Source organism: Hippocampus guttulatus, chromosome 20, assembly GCF_054856545.1.
Source record: "Hippocampus guttulatus isolate MCC_2025c chromosome 20, RoL_Hgut_1.0, whole genome shotgun sequence".
NCBI lineage: Eukaryota > Metazoa > Chordata > Actinopteri > Syngnathiformes > Syngnathidae > Hippocampus > Hippocampus guttulatus.
Genome location: NC_141280.1, coordinates 1,369,202 through 1,381,738, shown reverse-complemented (window position 1 = coordinate 1,381,738; position 12,537 = coordinate 1,369,202). Strand labels below are relative to the sequence as shown.

At 46.9% G+C, this 12,537-nt stretch overlaps 1 protein-coding gene across 3 annotated transcripts; it reads right to left on the bottom strand.

Annotated features, from left to right (window-relative positions):
- Positions 1-70: 70 nt before the first annotated feature.
- LOC147187426 (adhesion G protein-coupled receptor F3-like) lies at positions 71-10,914 on the bottom strand. 3 transcript variants are annotated; one of them, XM_086100288.1, is made up of 26 exons: positions 10,796-10,914; positions 9,042-9,136; positions 8,720-8,768; positions 8,428-8,580; positions 7,447-7,611; positions 7,215-7,277; positions 7,093-7,137; positions 6,941-7,015; positions 6,752-6,820; positions 6,453-6,611; positions 6,192-6,362; positions 6,057-6,101; positions 5,373-5,765; positions 4,994-5,100; positions 4,856-4,914; positions 4,643-4,782; positions 4,364-4,579; positions 4,071-4,274; positions 3,844-3,996; positions 3,572-3,750; positions 3,109-3,273; positions 1,627-3,030; positions 1,347-1,388; positions 749-814; positions 563-629; positions 71-482 (listed from the first exon to the last, which is right to left on the bottom strand). In XM_086100288.1, the coding sequence occupies exons 2-26, from the start codon at positions 9,132-9,134 to the stop codon at positions 412-414; spliced, it is 4,353 nt and encodes a 1,450-aa protein (XP_085956414.1). In that variant the 5' UTR covers positions 9,135-9,136; positions 10,796-10,914; the 3' UTR covers positions 71-411. The 3 variants fall into 3 exon arrangements, 2 of the variants coding, with proteins under 2 accessions (XP_085956414.1, XP_085956415.1); XM_086100289.1 differs by having other exon boundaries at positions 8,720-8,762; XR_015097653.1 differs by lacking the exons at positions 71-482; positions 563-629 and having other exon boundaries at positions 1,627-1,744; positions 1,876-3,030.
- Positions 10,915-12,537: the final 1,623 nt, after the last annotated feature.

Sequence of the window (12,537 nt, the reverse complement as noted above, 5' to 3'; positions counted from 1 at the left end):
GGTCAGCGTGCCTAATTGTGCATGAATTAAGTACTTTTTTCGGCTACATTTTAGGAAATAAGAAAATTAATTCGTTTTTCCATTTTTTTTATTTTTTTTACAACAAAGAAGGATGTTTAGAGTGTGCAGGTGAGCATCAGCATCACCAAATGCATTGTCACTAGTGGTCAAACTTAAGGTGATTTAACAGACCCGTAACTCCGCGTAACTTCAAAATCGTGCATTCCACACAGTGCTGGCACAAACCAGTCCAAGAACGCATGCCGGGTATTTATGCCACTGCAGTGTTTTGAAACGACGATTGTTGATGACTCGGTGCAGTTGAAATATCACATTGTACTAAATCGTACAGAGCGACAGATTTCTTAAATCTGAAGTAAAGCCCATTTTATGAGTGATTATTCATCTGATTCAGATATTGGAGAATGGCTCAGAGCCACTGGCGCCGCTTGAATTTGTAGCCTCCCACACATGGTAGACATCTGGAGGACAGACAACAAAGTCTTGATTAGAAAATCAATTTGAATATGCGGGTCTGGCGGGATGGGGGTCAATAACTCACATTTTTTCCCACGTAGTTTTCGCAACCATTTGAGACCACTTGAAGAAGAAACACCAGCACTTGTACTCTGATAGAGATAACAAAGTCAAGAACACGATTACACATCAAACTAGCCAAAAGAGACAACATGACAAGTTTGTAAGGATACATTTTATGTCATGCATAAATGATCGTCAAATCACTTACTGCAGTTTGATTGGAGCCGGAGCCTGAGCTTGATACAGGTAGTTTTTTGGAGAGAACGGCTCGGATCTATCATTTGAATCAAATTGAAAATCAATCATTTCACTTGATGGCTGTGCTTTTGGAAACAATGTAGTAATAATGTTGACTAGACACTAATCGCGCGTTTTGGCCAAAAGAGGAAGCAGAGTGGCTTTGCAGCAACAGATGAGTGTGCTGAATGAAATTAGTCCATCCATCGGTTTATTCTCAGGAGGGCCGCGGGTGTGCCGTAGCCCATCCTAGCTGGCTTTGGGCACCCGGGTACACACCGGACTGCTCGCCAGCCGATTGCAGGGCACACATCGAAAAACAACCATTCACACGAGGGACAATTTAGAGCCTTCCATTAGCCTGGCATGCATGGTTTGGGAATGTGGGAGGAAACCAAGTACCCGGAGAAAACCCACGCAGGCACGCGGAGAATATACAAACGCCAGACAGGAAGGCCCGAGCCGGAATCGAACCCCGCCACTCTGCGCTGTGAGGCCGATGTGCTACCCAGTCCCCCGCTGTGCCGCCCACGTTCAATTCCTATCAACTTTTTTTCACAAGAAATTACCTTTGAATCCAGCAGTGTCCCAAACACTAAAATAAAGAAACCCTAAAAAAAAAAAAGAAAAAGAGAGAGAAATTAAAAACAAGACCAAAGTTACACCATACTGATGGTTGAAAAACCATATGGCATTGGTGTCAAACTCCAGGCCCGTGGCCTTTTTGTGGGCCTCCGAAAGAAAATCAATGAGCGTCAACTTGCACGATCCGTGCGAAAATGTCCATTTGTCATGTCATGTGTGAGTTTGACACCCCTGCCATTTGGTGATGGCGCGAAGCAAATTTACCTGCAGCGAATTGAAGAAGGCAAACGCAATGTGGATCCCCTCATTGGTGGACGAAACCATGGTCCCCACTCCCAAAGCCCACGTCAGTCCAAACAAAGGAGTCAAAATGATCACGCATCTGGCAATGACAACCAGCGTGTGCTTTTCGTCAGGAGGAGCCGCCTCCCCGACGCCTCTTCTTAGCATTTTGAACATGACCACGATGACGATCAAAATGTTGATAAAAACGACAACCAAGGCCGGTATTACCAAGGCCAGCAGGGCTTTGGTCTTGCTCCAGTTCAGCCAGCATGCGTCGTTTTCCCTGATGTATCCTTTGCCCGGGGCTGTGGCAGCGACGGTGACGACGGCGATGATGAGGGGGCAAACGTAGCCGAAAAGAAAGCCAATGGCCATCATGGCCGCCTTGGACATCTGCGAGAAAACCATGACGGTTCGGTAGAACAGAAGAAGACCCGACGCCAGCATCCAGAAGAAGAGGGCCAGGTAGAACAAGTGCATGAAAAATGTCGCGGTGGTACACGGCGCCAGAGGAACCCGACGGTCCTCTCCCGGGTTCTCGAGGGGGTTCTTGGCGTAAGAGGCTGCGACGATGAAACAGATGTCGGCGATCAGCAGAGACAGGGCGGTGTTGACGATGCACACGTGGCGCATGAACGCCGTGCTGTTCCTCGTCAAGGCTTTCCACACGTACGCTTCGACGAGGAGACAAATGAGCAGGCTCGCCATCGATATGCCGACTCCGATGTACGTGATGAGATCTAAAGCCGCTCGTATCGACTCGGGGATACCCGTTGCCATCAGAATGGAGAAGGAGGTGAGGTGGTCGCAGCTGCAGGTCACGACGTCGTCGGTGTCGGAAACGAACGCGCAACCCCGGTCGTCCCAAGCGCCCGAGCCGTCAAAAAGGCTGAAGTTCCAAAAGACGCACTGCGGATTCTGAGTCAGCGAGTCGTTCCGCTTCTTGAAACTCAGAGTAACATTCCGGATGTCCGTTTTGACTTTGACAAGCGCCACCGCCGCGTTCAGGCTGTCATTAAAGGAAGCGGACGTGCCGTCGGTGTTGTTTGCGGACGTGCCGTCATAGCTGGCGTTGCGAGGCGGCAGGACGTTGTCCAGGGTGGAGAAAACGATGACGGTGATATCGACATCGTTACCGTCGGCGTTTGGAATATCGATGCCGACGCTTGAGTTGAAATCCGCCGCAAAGGAGTCGTTGAACCTGGTCCTGTTGAGCTGAATGAACCCGGTTCTGATGGTGAACTCCCCGACGAGCTCATCGGCCAGAGTCTCCATCGAGCTGAGCAATCTGGAGCTGTCGTTGCGAGTGACGTTTTCTCTCAGGACTCGCCAGGATTGTCTGGCGTCGTCGCCGACGAGGACGTCGACCGTCGCCAGCACGTTCTGCAAAGAAAGACGTCTTTCCCGATGGGACTCGTCGGCCGCGCCGCATCGGCGCCGCTAGCGAACGGCCAATCGTACCTCCATGACGGTTTCGTTCACTTGGGTCGAAACGTTGGCGATGACGCTCAGGATGCTGACGATCGCCGAGATGGTCGCGGATGAATTTGCAATTTCTTGTTTTTGCTCCTGGACCACTTCGCTAAGATTTGCGGCTAATTGCGGAGCTTCCTCTTCGACCAAATCCTGCATGGAATGCAAGGTCAGAAACATTTTTGGAATGAAGTACATTTCTGCATTGATCACTCAACAAGTCATTCGCTGGAGTGCTGAAAAATGAAACCCTCACGAGGGTGCCCGAGATTTTTTTGGACCCAAGATGGACTTTTCAAGCGACGGGCCTCCCGCGATCGACCCGTTACCGCGCGTGAAAAGCTTGCGCCTCGGGAAGGCTTTTCCTAACTGTGAGTATCCTAAACGGGCATCGCCGATCGATCATTTTCACCTATCCGAAAAGGGAAATATGCGAAATGTGATCACTTACCTCAGAAACGACGAGCAAGTCCTTGATTGCGGTCACGATGCAAGTGTCTTCCAGGAGGATCCATTCTCCCGTCTCCCTGCATATGGCAGTCCTGCTCCCCTCTTGACCCGGATCACACGCTACGGTCGACACGTCATTTGGTCGTCCGCTCCCGTACAGCGGATCATTACATGCGACGTCTTTTGCGAGGGGAAAAAAAAAAAAATGCCGACGTCATCGTGAGACTAATCAATCAAAAAAAGTAAAAGGCACGTTTAAAAGGGTGCTCTTACTCTCATTAAAAAGGATCATTGTTGCTGTCTCTTCAAAGCCTTGCGGATCGTCTACTCTGCATGTAAAACGTAATTCTCGGGTTGGCGAATCTCTGCAGCCACTCAGACGATATCGGTGCAAAATGCAGTAGCTTTCCTCGTCGGTCTTTTCCTCTGCGAAAATGTTAAAAACGTTGCTGGGAAAAAACGGCAGGGGCAGGGCGGTGAACTTTTCATGGCTGGCTTACCGGAGTTTAAAACGCCGGCGTCCAGAAACCACCTGACAACATAGTTGGACTGCACGCAACATCGAAGCGGCTGCGTCCCCCCGTCTGAACACTTCACATTGACTTTGCTCGGCACTCGCACGTTCGGCGCTTGTCTGATTTTCGTCGCGTGTCCCACTTGCACAAAAGTCACGGCGTCGTCTATTAGATGACATTCATAAAGCCCTGGGCCAAAAAAGACAAAACAAGTTGCAAAAGAATTCGGGCATGATCGTAATTCGGTCTTTGCATTAACGGCGCGAGTGTCGACTTACCGGCATCTGCCAGAATCACGTTCGTGACCGTAAGCTCGGACGCGCGAGCGGACGAAGTGACTCGGATGCGTCCGCCCGCTTTGATTTCCTTTCCATTTAATTTCCATCGAGCTTGAGGGACGGGTCCTAACTGAATGCTCTCGGGAGCGGGGCCACACGTCAAGGTCATTGACCTTCCGGTATAAGTCACAGGCGGAAATGCGATTTCAGTCGGACCTGAGGAAAAGGTCAAAGGTTAGCGGTCAGGGTAAAGTTGCCCACGGGGATGGTGAAACTTACTATTGTAAAGCGCAGTAACAGAACCGATGACGCTAGCGATCGGCTGCACGGCGACGGAGAATCCCTGATTCGCCGCGGCAAGTTCCCGAGCGTCCACTCGCGATGTTTCAACGGTAAAGTCTGTAATCACGCTTCCCGGCCTGGAAGAAGAAGAAACGGAAGCAAACCAACGGGGACTTTCAACCAAGTTCCGACCGTTTGCGCCACGTTTACCTGAAAGCCGTCACAGAAGCGCTGACGAATCCTGTTAGCCTTCCGTATTGGTCGAATAACTGGAAGTCAAAGTCACCATTAGGGTTGAACAAGTCGAAATATATGTTTAAAAAAAAAAGGGATTCTCCCGGCACCTACCACAGGCCTGATCTGAGACTCAAAGTCCTTGTAAACGGAGCTGGTTTTATCGCTTAGTTCCGGAGTGTACTCTTTGTCGAATCGGATGGACATCTCCAATTGGAATACTTTTGAGAGAGAAAACGGAAAGCATAAAAAAAAGTAGCTGAGTGGAAATCAAGATGAGCACAGCTTCATCTGTCGCAAAAACAAGTCGATATAAAAAGAGAAAGCAAGCTCTGTGGTCATGACGTATTCACACGATCTTTCCGGCAACCACGGCAGCACCGTTTGCCCGAAGTGTAGCGACCACGATGACGTTTGACTGTACTTCTTTTCGTAACATTCCTTTGTCTGTGATGAACGCCGCTTCACAACATCATGAAAAATGGATTCTTACTTGTTGGTGCTTGAGTTGATGTCGTATTTGTGACGGCGGTTGGCGCTTGAGTAGTCGTGGACTTTGTTGCAGAAGTTGTCGGCGCTTGCGTTGTCGTGTTTGTTATTGTCGTATTTGCGACAGTTGTCGGCGCTTGCGTTGTCGTGTTTACGACAGTTGTCGTGTGTGTTATTGTGGTATTTGCGACAGTTGTCGGCGCTCGAGTTGTCGTATTTGTTATTGTCGTATTTGCGACAGTTGTCGGCGCTTGCGTTGTCGTGTTTCTTATTGTCGTATTTGTGACAGTTGCCGGCGCTCGAGTTGTCGTATTTGCGACAGTTGTCGGTGCTTGAAACGTCGTAGCATCCGTTCCAGGAGTTGTTGGTGTTGCAGTTGTCGACTCCAATGTTGTATCTGCAAAAAAGATGAAACATTTTTTAACTCATTCAATACCAGCCAATTCTGAAGCGAGTCTGAAAAGACGTTTAAAAACGTCTTTGGGAGTGAATGAGTTAATCATAATTTGAGCGAAGAAACCTGATGGAACTTTGAAGTTAGGTGGGTTATGTATAAGCAATAAGTCAATCAAATCTAAATCAAAACCCCCAAAACATAGCCCTGTCTCATGCTGCAGGATTTTGTGTGTGTGTACAGAAAGATTTGGTGAACGTTGATCTGGTTTGAAAAAAAACAAATCTCACTTACATGATGTTGTCGGAAAGACGCTTGTGGTGGGACAGACAGAAGCGACTTCAAAGAAACAAAAAGAGAAGCGTCGTCGATACGTCCTCATCATCAAAATACATTTTGGCACTTATGAAACAATTCTTTCTTGCTTACTGTTTTGATCGATAGATTGGCAATAGAGTCCACCCAGAGGAATCCCCTCGATGCATCCGCACGTGTCGTCTGTGATGTTGTCACATGATCCATGCAGGAAACACTGGTCACATGACCAACGATACCGATCCTCGCATCTGCACTGAACACCGTTACTGCTTGGACTGCAAACTAGAAATAAGAACACCGAAAAGCCTTCATGTCCTCTGTCCCAATCATTTCTTTTCAAATGATGCAAATGACTTTTTTTTATTAATTTACCTGTCGTCATGTTGATTTCAGAGATTGCGGGGTAGGCGCCGACGTCTACGGCGATGGGATAAGTCACGTTTCTCAGAATGCTCCTCAGTCGATTTATCGCGCTTTCGTTCGTGGTGCTCAGCTCGATGGAGAAGACGTATTCAAAAACAAATGGAGGTGCTGCCCGGGGGGATAGATCCGATGGGAACACGGCACAATACAAGACCGATTCATCCTCATATGTGGTGTCAATCAATCTCGTCTGTCAAATGACGGAAACAAACATGATCCGGTTTTAAACAAAGAGATTTTTGACACACTTGCTGCTGACGTCGTCGAGACCGCAGTGGGAGTGCTTGAAACCGTCGTTGTCGAAAGCGGCGTTGCGCCTGTAGGAGATGTCGGGATAATAAGCGTGTGAATTCCAATTGGACGACAGATCAAATTCTCTTTTGAGACTCCTTCTGAAGACGCTGCAATGCGTCGTACGTGGGAGGTCGTGCGCTTACTCGTCACTGTTGCGGATACTCCACTTGTTGTGGTTTTGAAGGTGCTTGTGGAACTTGGTGTTGGGAACGGTGGGTCTGCAAAACGGATCCATCATGCAGCGACGCATTTGAACAAATAGTCTCTTCTGGTCACAGAATTCAGAAAGTCTTACCTATTGGTGTCGTTGGCACTCCAGTCGTCGTGTCCAATAATGTGTCTGTAGGAAAAAATAAATAAAAACAACTCTACAATGTCCAATGTCACAATGGGAAAAAAATTGAGATGAGCTCTTACTCGTTGGTGTCGTTGGTTCAAGAGTCGCCGCCGTGTTGCCGACTGTTGTGGCAAACCGCGGGCCTGCAAAAGAAATCCAGAATTTAGAGAAAAAGTGATGTGAGATGCGTCTCTGAATGTCCGGCGTTCATATATTCAACAACTTGTCTCTCACGAAATAAGTCAACATGAAGCCGACATTCCTCGAAAAACAGAATTTCTGTCAAACGAGCCATATAGAGTGAGGTTTCACCCGTTTTCGGTTGGCAGTAGTGCCCTTCGGGGGGGATACCGTGGATACATGTGCAGGCATCATTAACAATCTCATCGCAGGCTTGGTATGTCACGCAGGTGTCACTTGGCCAGAAAAAGTCTTCCTGGCATCGGCACTGGAAGTGGCTCCCATTGAGATAGCAAACTAAAAATAAAAAGGATGAGATGATGATGATGAAATGATTGACGACAAAGGGTTATTTGCACATGCCAGATACTGGACTTTATTTGATATGTGGATCTTCGGAAGCGCTTGGGAACTCGGCCCTTCCTCTAATACAGCTCAATCATTGACAACCCTGCCGTGTCAAAGTGGAAAGAATATCAAATGTCCACACTTCCTTGTTGAAGTGAACCCCCCCCCCCCCCCCCCCCCACTCCCCAAGCCGCCATAACAGCCGCCTTGTACAATAGAAATGACCAGAAAAACTTGAATTCAGACAACAAAAGAACAGCATTAATCTGTTTATCTGACACCGTTGTCTCGGGCATTCCTAAGAACAAAGTGAACAGATTTCAAGGAGGGCCGCAGATTCATTGTTCGTGCCAAGTGTGGCATCGGATTTCTTGAATTCCAATGAAAAGAAGACTAGAGTGAGGCGTTTGGTCCCGGTGGCCCCTCGTTCGTCCCATTCTGGCTTGAACTTGGGTCTCCAACTGAACAGCGATTTTAAAATGCTGCTGCTCGCCTCTTGGCTGGTACTCGTAAGAGCAACTGGCTCATTTTAGAGTTCTTTCCTATGGTTTGGTTTCAAATCTTGAAATGGCCGCACGGCACCTTACCGCCTCCAGAACCTGCCCTTATTTTCCCCCATAGCAGATTGCATGAGCCTGTTTGTAAAGAAAGTTTTTTTTTTGGTCTGGTAGACACGGCCAGCAGACAAACGGCGTGACCCTGCTTTTTTGTTTCCAAGATACAAAAACATTGATAAACATGACGCGCTGCCATCGAAGAGCCTACCTTGGGTGATGTTAATGTGTGTCAAATTGGCACTGGGACCCAGAGGCAGGGAAGAGCTGCGATTGTGCAGCAGGCCACGGAGGTAATCCACTGTCTCAACACTTGTCACATTTAGCTCAACGGACACTTCGTATTGGTACCGGCCGAGCGGCTCTGTGGGGGGAACACGCACCATCTCAACTAGCGCTTTCCACAAATCGCACGCAGTCAGGGAAGTTCTGTCCGGGTATGGATAGGTTGAACCGCTGTCGAGTATTTCCCATAAATATTCAGTCGAATTACTCTCACTCACCTTGCCTTTTCTCCCTAATGATGTGTTGTTCTCCGAAGCGGACCTGTTCCTTAAAAAAGTGGGGAGAAAAAAAAAAAAAACAAGACATTTTAACTCATTCACTCCCAAAGACGTTTTTAAACGTCTTTTTAGACTTGGTCTAGAATTGGCTGGTACTAAATGAGTTAATTGGATTGTCCATGTCAGTGGACAAACCTTTAACACCAAGTATCACCTAAAATACATTTTTGGCTCTTCATGTGCCAGCATAATGTCGGTCGTGCGACATTAAATACAATAGCGTGGTAGGACATGCGAAAAGGCTTTGACGCGGAGAGCCTACCGGGTTTGACAACTTGAAGATGTTTCCGGTTTCCAAAATGCAGAGTGTGACGATGAGGAGAACAACGATCAAGCCATTCTTACTTATTGCCATTCCTAAAAAGAGAAGAAAAAAAAACCAAAACAAACAAGAATTCAATTAATTCCGTTTTTTTTTCTTTTCATCCTTCAGCCAGCTTTGTTCGCTTTTTTTTTTGTTGTCACCAACGCAATCGGTGTTATCTGAGCTCATGGTGTGAAATTTGGCATGCCGACGGCAATCATCCAATTAAACAACACGGCTGAAGAGAAAAGTGAAACAAAATACCGCTTGAGCAGTGCAATTAACCGGTACAAGTGTTTGAAATCTGAAAATTAGTCTCTGGATTGTAAAAAAAAAAAAAAAAAAAAACACCTGGCAAGGCATATGAGCACTTTGTAAAACTACTAATTATCGTGATTCATTGTTCAGACTTTTAGTACTTTCGAGGAACATGATATGAATTATCTCCTGGAATTAATGTTCAATCCGCACTAATGAGCGCTAACAAAGCGTAAACAAAACAAGTGAAAGTTGAGTACTTGTTGAATACCCATCGAAGTGGAATACTTTGGATACTTTGACTTCTTATAGCTGCTAAAAAAAAAAGAAAATTAAAACCCAAGTGCTCAAAGGAAGGCGGCCGTGCCCCTTCTCGGAGGAGAACGCCCAAAATTTGACGGCGGCCCAAACGCCTGCCGCGATTCCCCTCAAATTTGAAATCGAGTGCGGTGCCATCACGATCAACAACCTCTCATGGCGTGCGCCCGCCAGACCGGAGCCGACCTCACGTAGGCGGCATGTCGTGATTCAGCATCGGATTAGAAAGCAGAGTACACTTTGGCTCCCTTTTTTTTCCTTCTTCCGAGACTTTGGAATACAACACGTCGGAGGGATTAGTGTGGCGCGCTAACTTGTCGTTAGGGCAACGCAATGGTCAGGTTTTCCAAGTGAACAAAGAACGGTACGTCGAATCGGGCTCACTTATACAACTCGGCCATATCAGTCCAGCAAGGAAAATTCCTGGTGGCAATGCTGAGAAGCAGGTTTTCACACAAACGCTTGTTCAAATACACAGTAAAAACAAAAACAATAAAATGTGCGTGCCAAGTATTTAGCTTGACACACCGCGTGGACAATTTCCCCACGCTGCCAAAAAAAATACAATAAAGACGGACGGCTATGCTTTTGTGTTTCCATGCCAGTCTTATGGGTGTTTGCCAGCAAGATCAAAACACGGGCGACGGCCAAGATCGGAACAGCAGAAACGTTCGTCACTGGGCAAAGCGCTTCTGGCGTCCGAGTCGGGGGACCAGCTCGCGACGTCAACATGCTGCCGCTGACCCTGCAGGCCAACCGGTGACCCCCGGCAAGGTCACCAAGCTATCACCGGCTCCTCGAAATAAAATGGGTGCATAGGCGATGACGTGAAGAGCGCCAATCTATAGTATATTTTTATATTTATTTCATATTTATTTTATATATATCATATTTTTATAGTATATTTTTAAAATATTTTATATTTTTATAGTATATATAGTATATTTTTAGGGTTTTTCTTTCTTTTAACTAAGCCAAGCGAGATATCAATAATATCCCAGGTTGCGTGAGAAAATCGGTCATTCGTTTTATCCATTCAACAAATTACTGGGGGAAAAAAAAAAAAAAGATGAAACAAACAAAAAAACAAAAGAACCCACATAGACATAAGAGGTAGCGGTAATGCGGTTTCTTACCTCGGTTCACATTTCTTCCGTCTCCTGCTGAGATTGGCGCTTGTGTGTGCGCGGAGAGCTCAGTTCATGACACAAGCTTCCACCTCGTCAAAGCCTGCCCAACCCGTATACTGAACTATGGGAAACACGCCGCTTCAAATACTTCCTGAAATTTGGTAAGACACACACACGCGCACGCACACAAAAACACACACACAAAAACACAACACAGTATTTTTCACTCTTTTGTTTCCTTGTGCGTATTTTCTGCTGACAGAGACGTTTGCGTAATTCTGCACTGATAATCGCGACAGGGAAAAGATGAAATGAAATCCAAACGATGACACCCAAACAACGGTTCTAAATGACCTCTCGGGAATGAATAACCTGCGGCAAAATAGTGATGCCGAGCAAGCGAGGCCTCAGGAAGGTTTACTTGCATCGACGTTCCTGAACATTGCGAGACTAAACGTCATAGTCTGCTGTGCTGATTTCACGCTAAAATTCCCTGAGGGCAAATATTTGATGTGTAAACATATAATAGTGGTATTATAATGAGTATCGCGGCAATACGGCTCTTCTTGCACAACGGGATGACTGTTGAACAATGAAGAATGTCACATCTTTGCTTCTTTACGGTGCGACTTATCAGAAAAGCCCTTTTATGGATAGGCCGATTTCATTTGTTTGATTTGATGATTCCGAGACTGCCCAGACAGGCTTGGCGGGTCTGGATTGGAATTTGCGATGGAGATACAGTATGTCTGTTGCCATTTGATGCGGCGAGAAAAATGTCGATGCGACTGGGAGGAGCACAGACGACTCTGAATACCAAAATCAATTCCCTATTTTGGGTCAATACAAAGTCCAGAAAAATGTCGGTCCAAAGCCAACCGGGAGGGGGCCTCAGCTCAACAATGACCCGAATGACGACGAGCAGACATGAAAACATCGATTTTTTGCTTCTCGTTAACCACTTTCATAGGTTGCGGCACGCCCGTGCGAATACGCGCATTCGAAATCACGGATGGATGAAATTAGACTACCGGTAATAAGACTTAATATCCCCATCGGGATGACGAAAGTGTTTATCTTCCGGCACGAGTGAGCTTGCAAGCACCGGAAATCCCAATTGTTGAAATAAAGAGAATAAATTCAAGGACAAAAAAAAAAAATACATCTCGGCCGGGTCTGCGCCACTACCCCCCCCCCCCCCCCTTTATGCAAGCTTAACGCAGACGGCAGACGACTGAAGTGCAGTGCATTTTATTTTTCCAACATGGCCGCCACGTCGCGGGGTTACGAAAGGCCGCTCCCTTCACTCTTCTCTCTCAATACTTTTCTGTTCCGCGGATTTGCAAACGTCTTTTGTCTGGAGGTTGGGATCACAGATACCTTTGTGGCGGCACACCGGCGATGGTGTGCGTGTCCTTATTGTTGGGTTGTTGACGAGTGTAACCGGAGCTTTTCTGTTCACCGGGGGGGGCCTTTTGAGACGAGAACAAAAAGAAGTTGGCATCATGCGAGACAAGGACAGAACAAGCTTGAAGATTGTGCGTCAAACGTCGACGGCGAGACGGAAATTGGGAAAAAAAAGATTTGTGTCCGTGTTAAAAAAAAAAAAAAAAAAAAAGCAGGTCACCTTTCAGATGCGGTTCTTCTCATTCAAGGTTTGTTTCATCTGCAATTCACCACCGTGGTGGCTTGAAAAAGTCGATCTTCGGTTGGGCACCCTCGTTACAGATGAATTCGGGTCTTCAAAC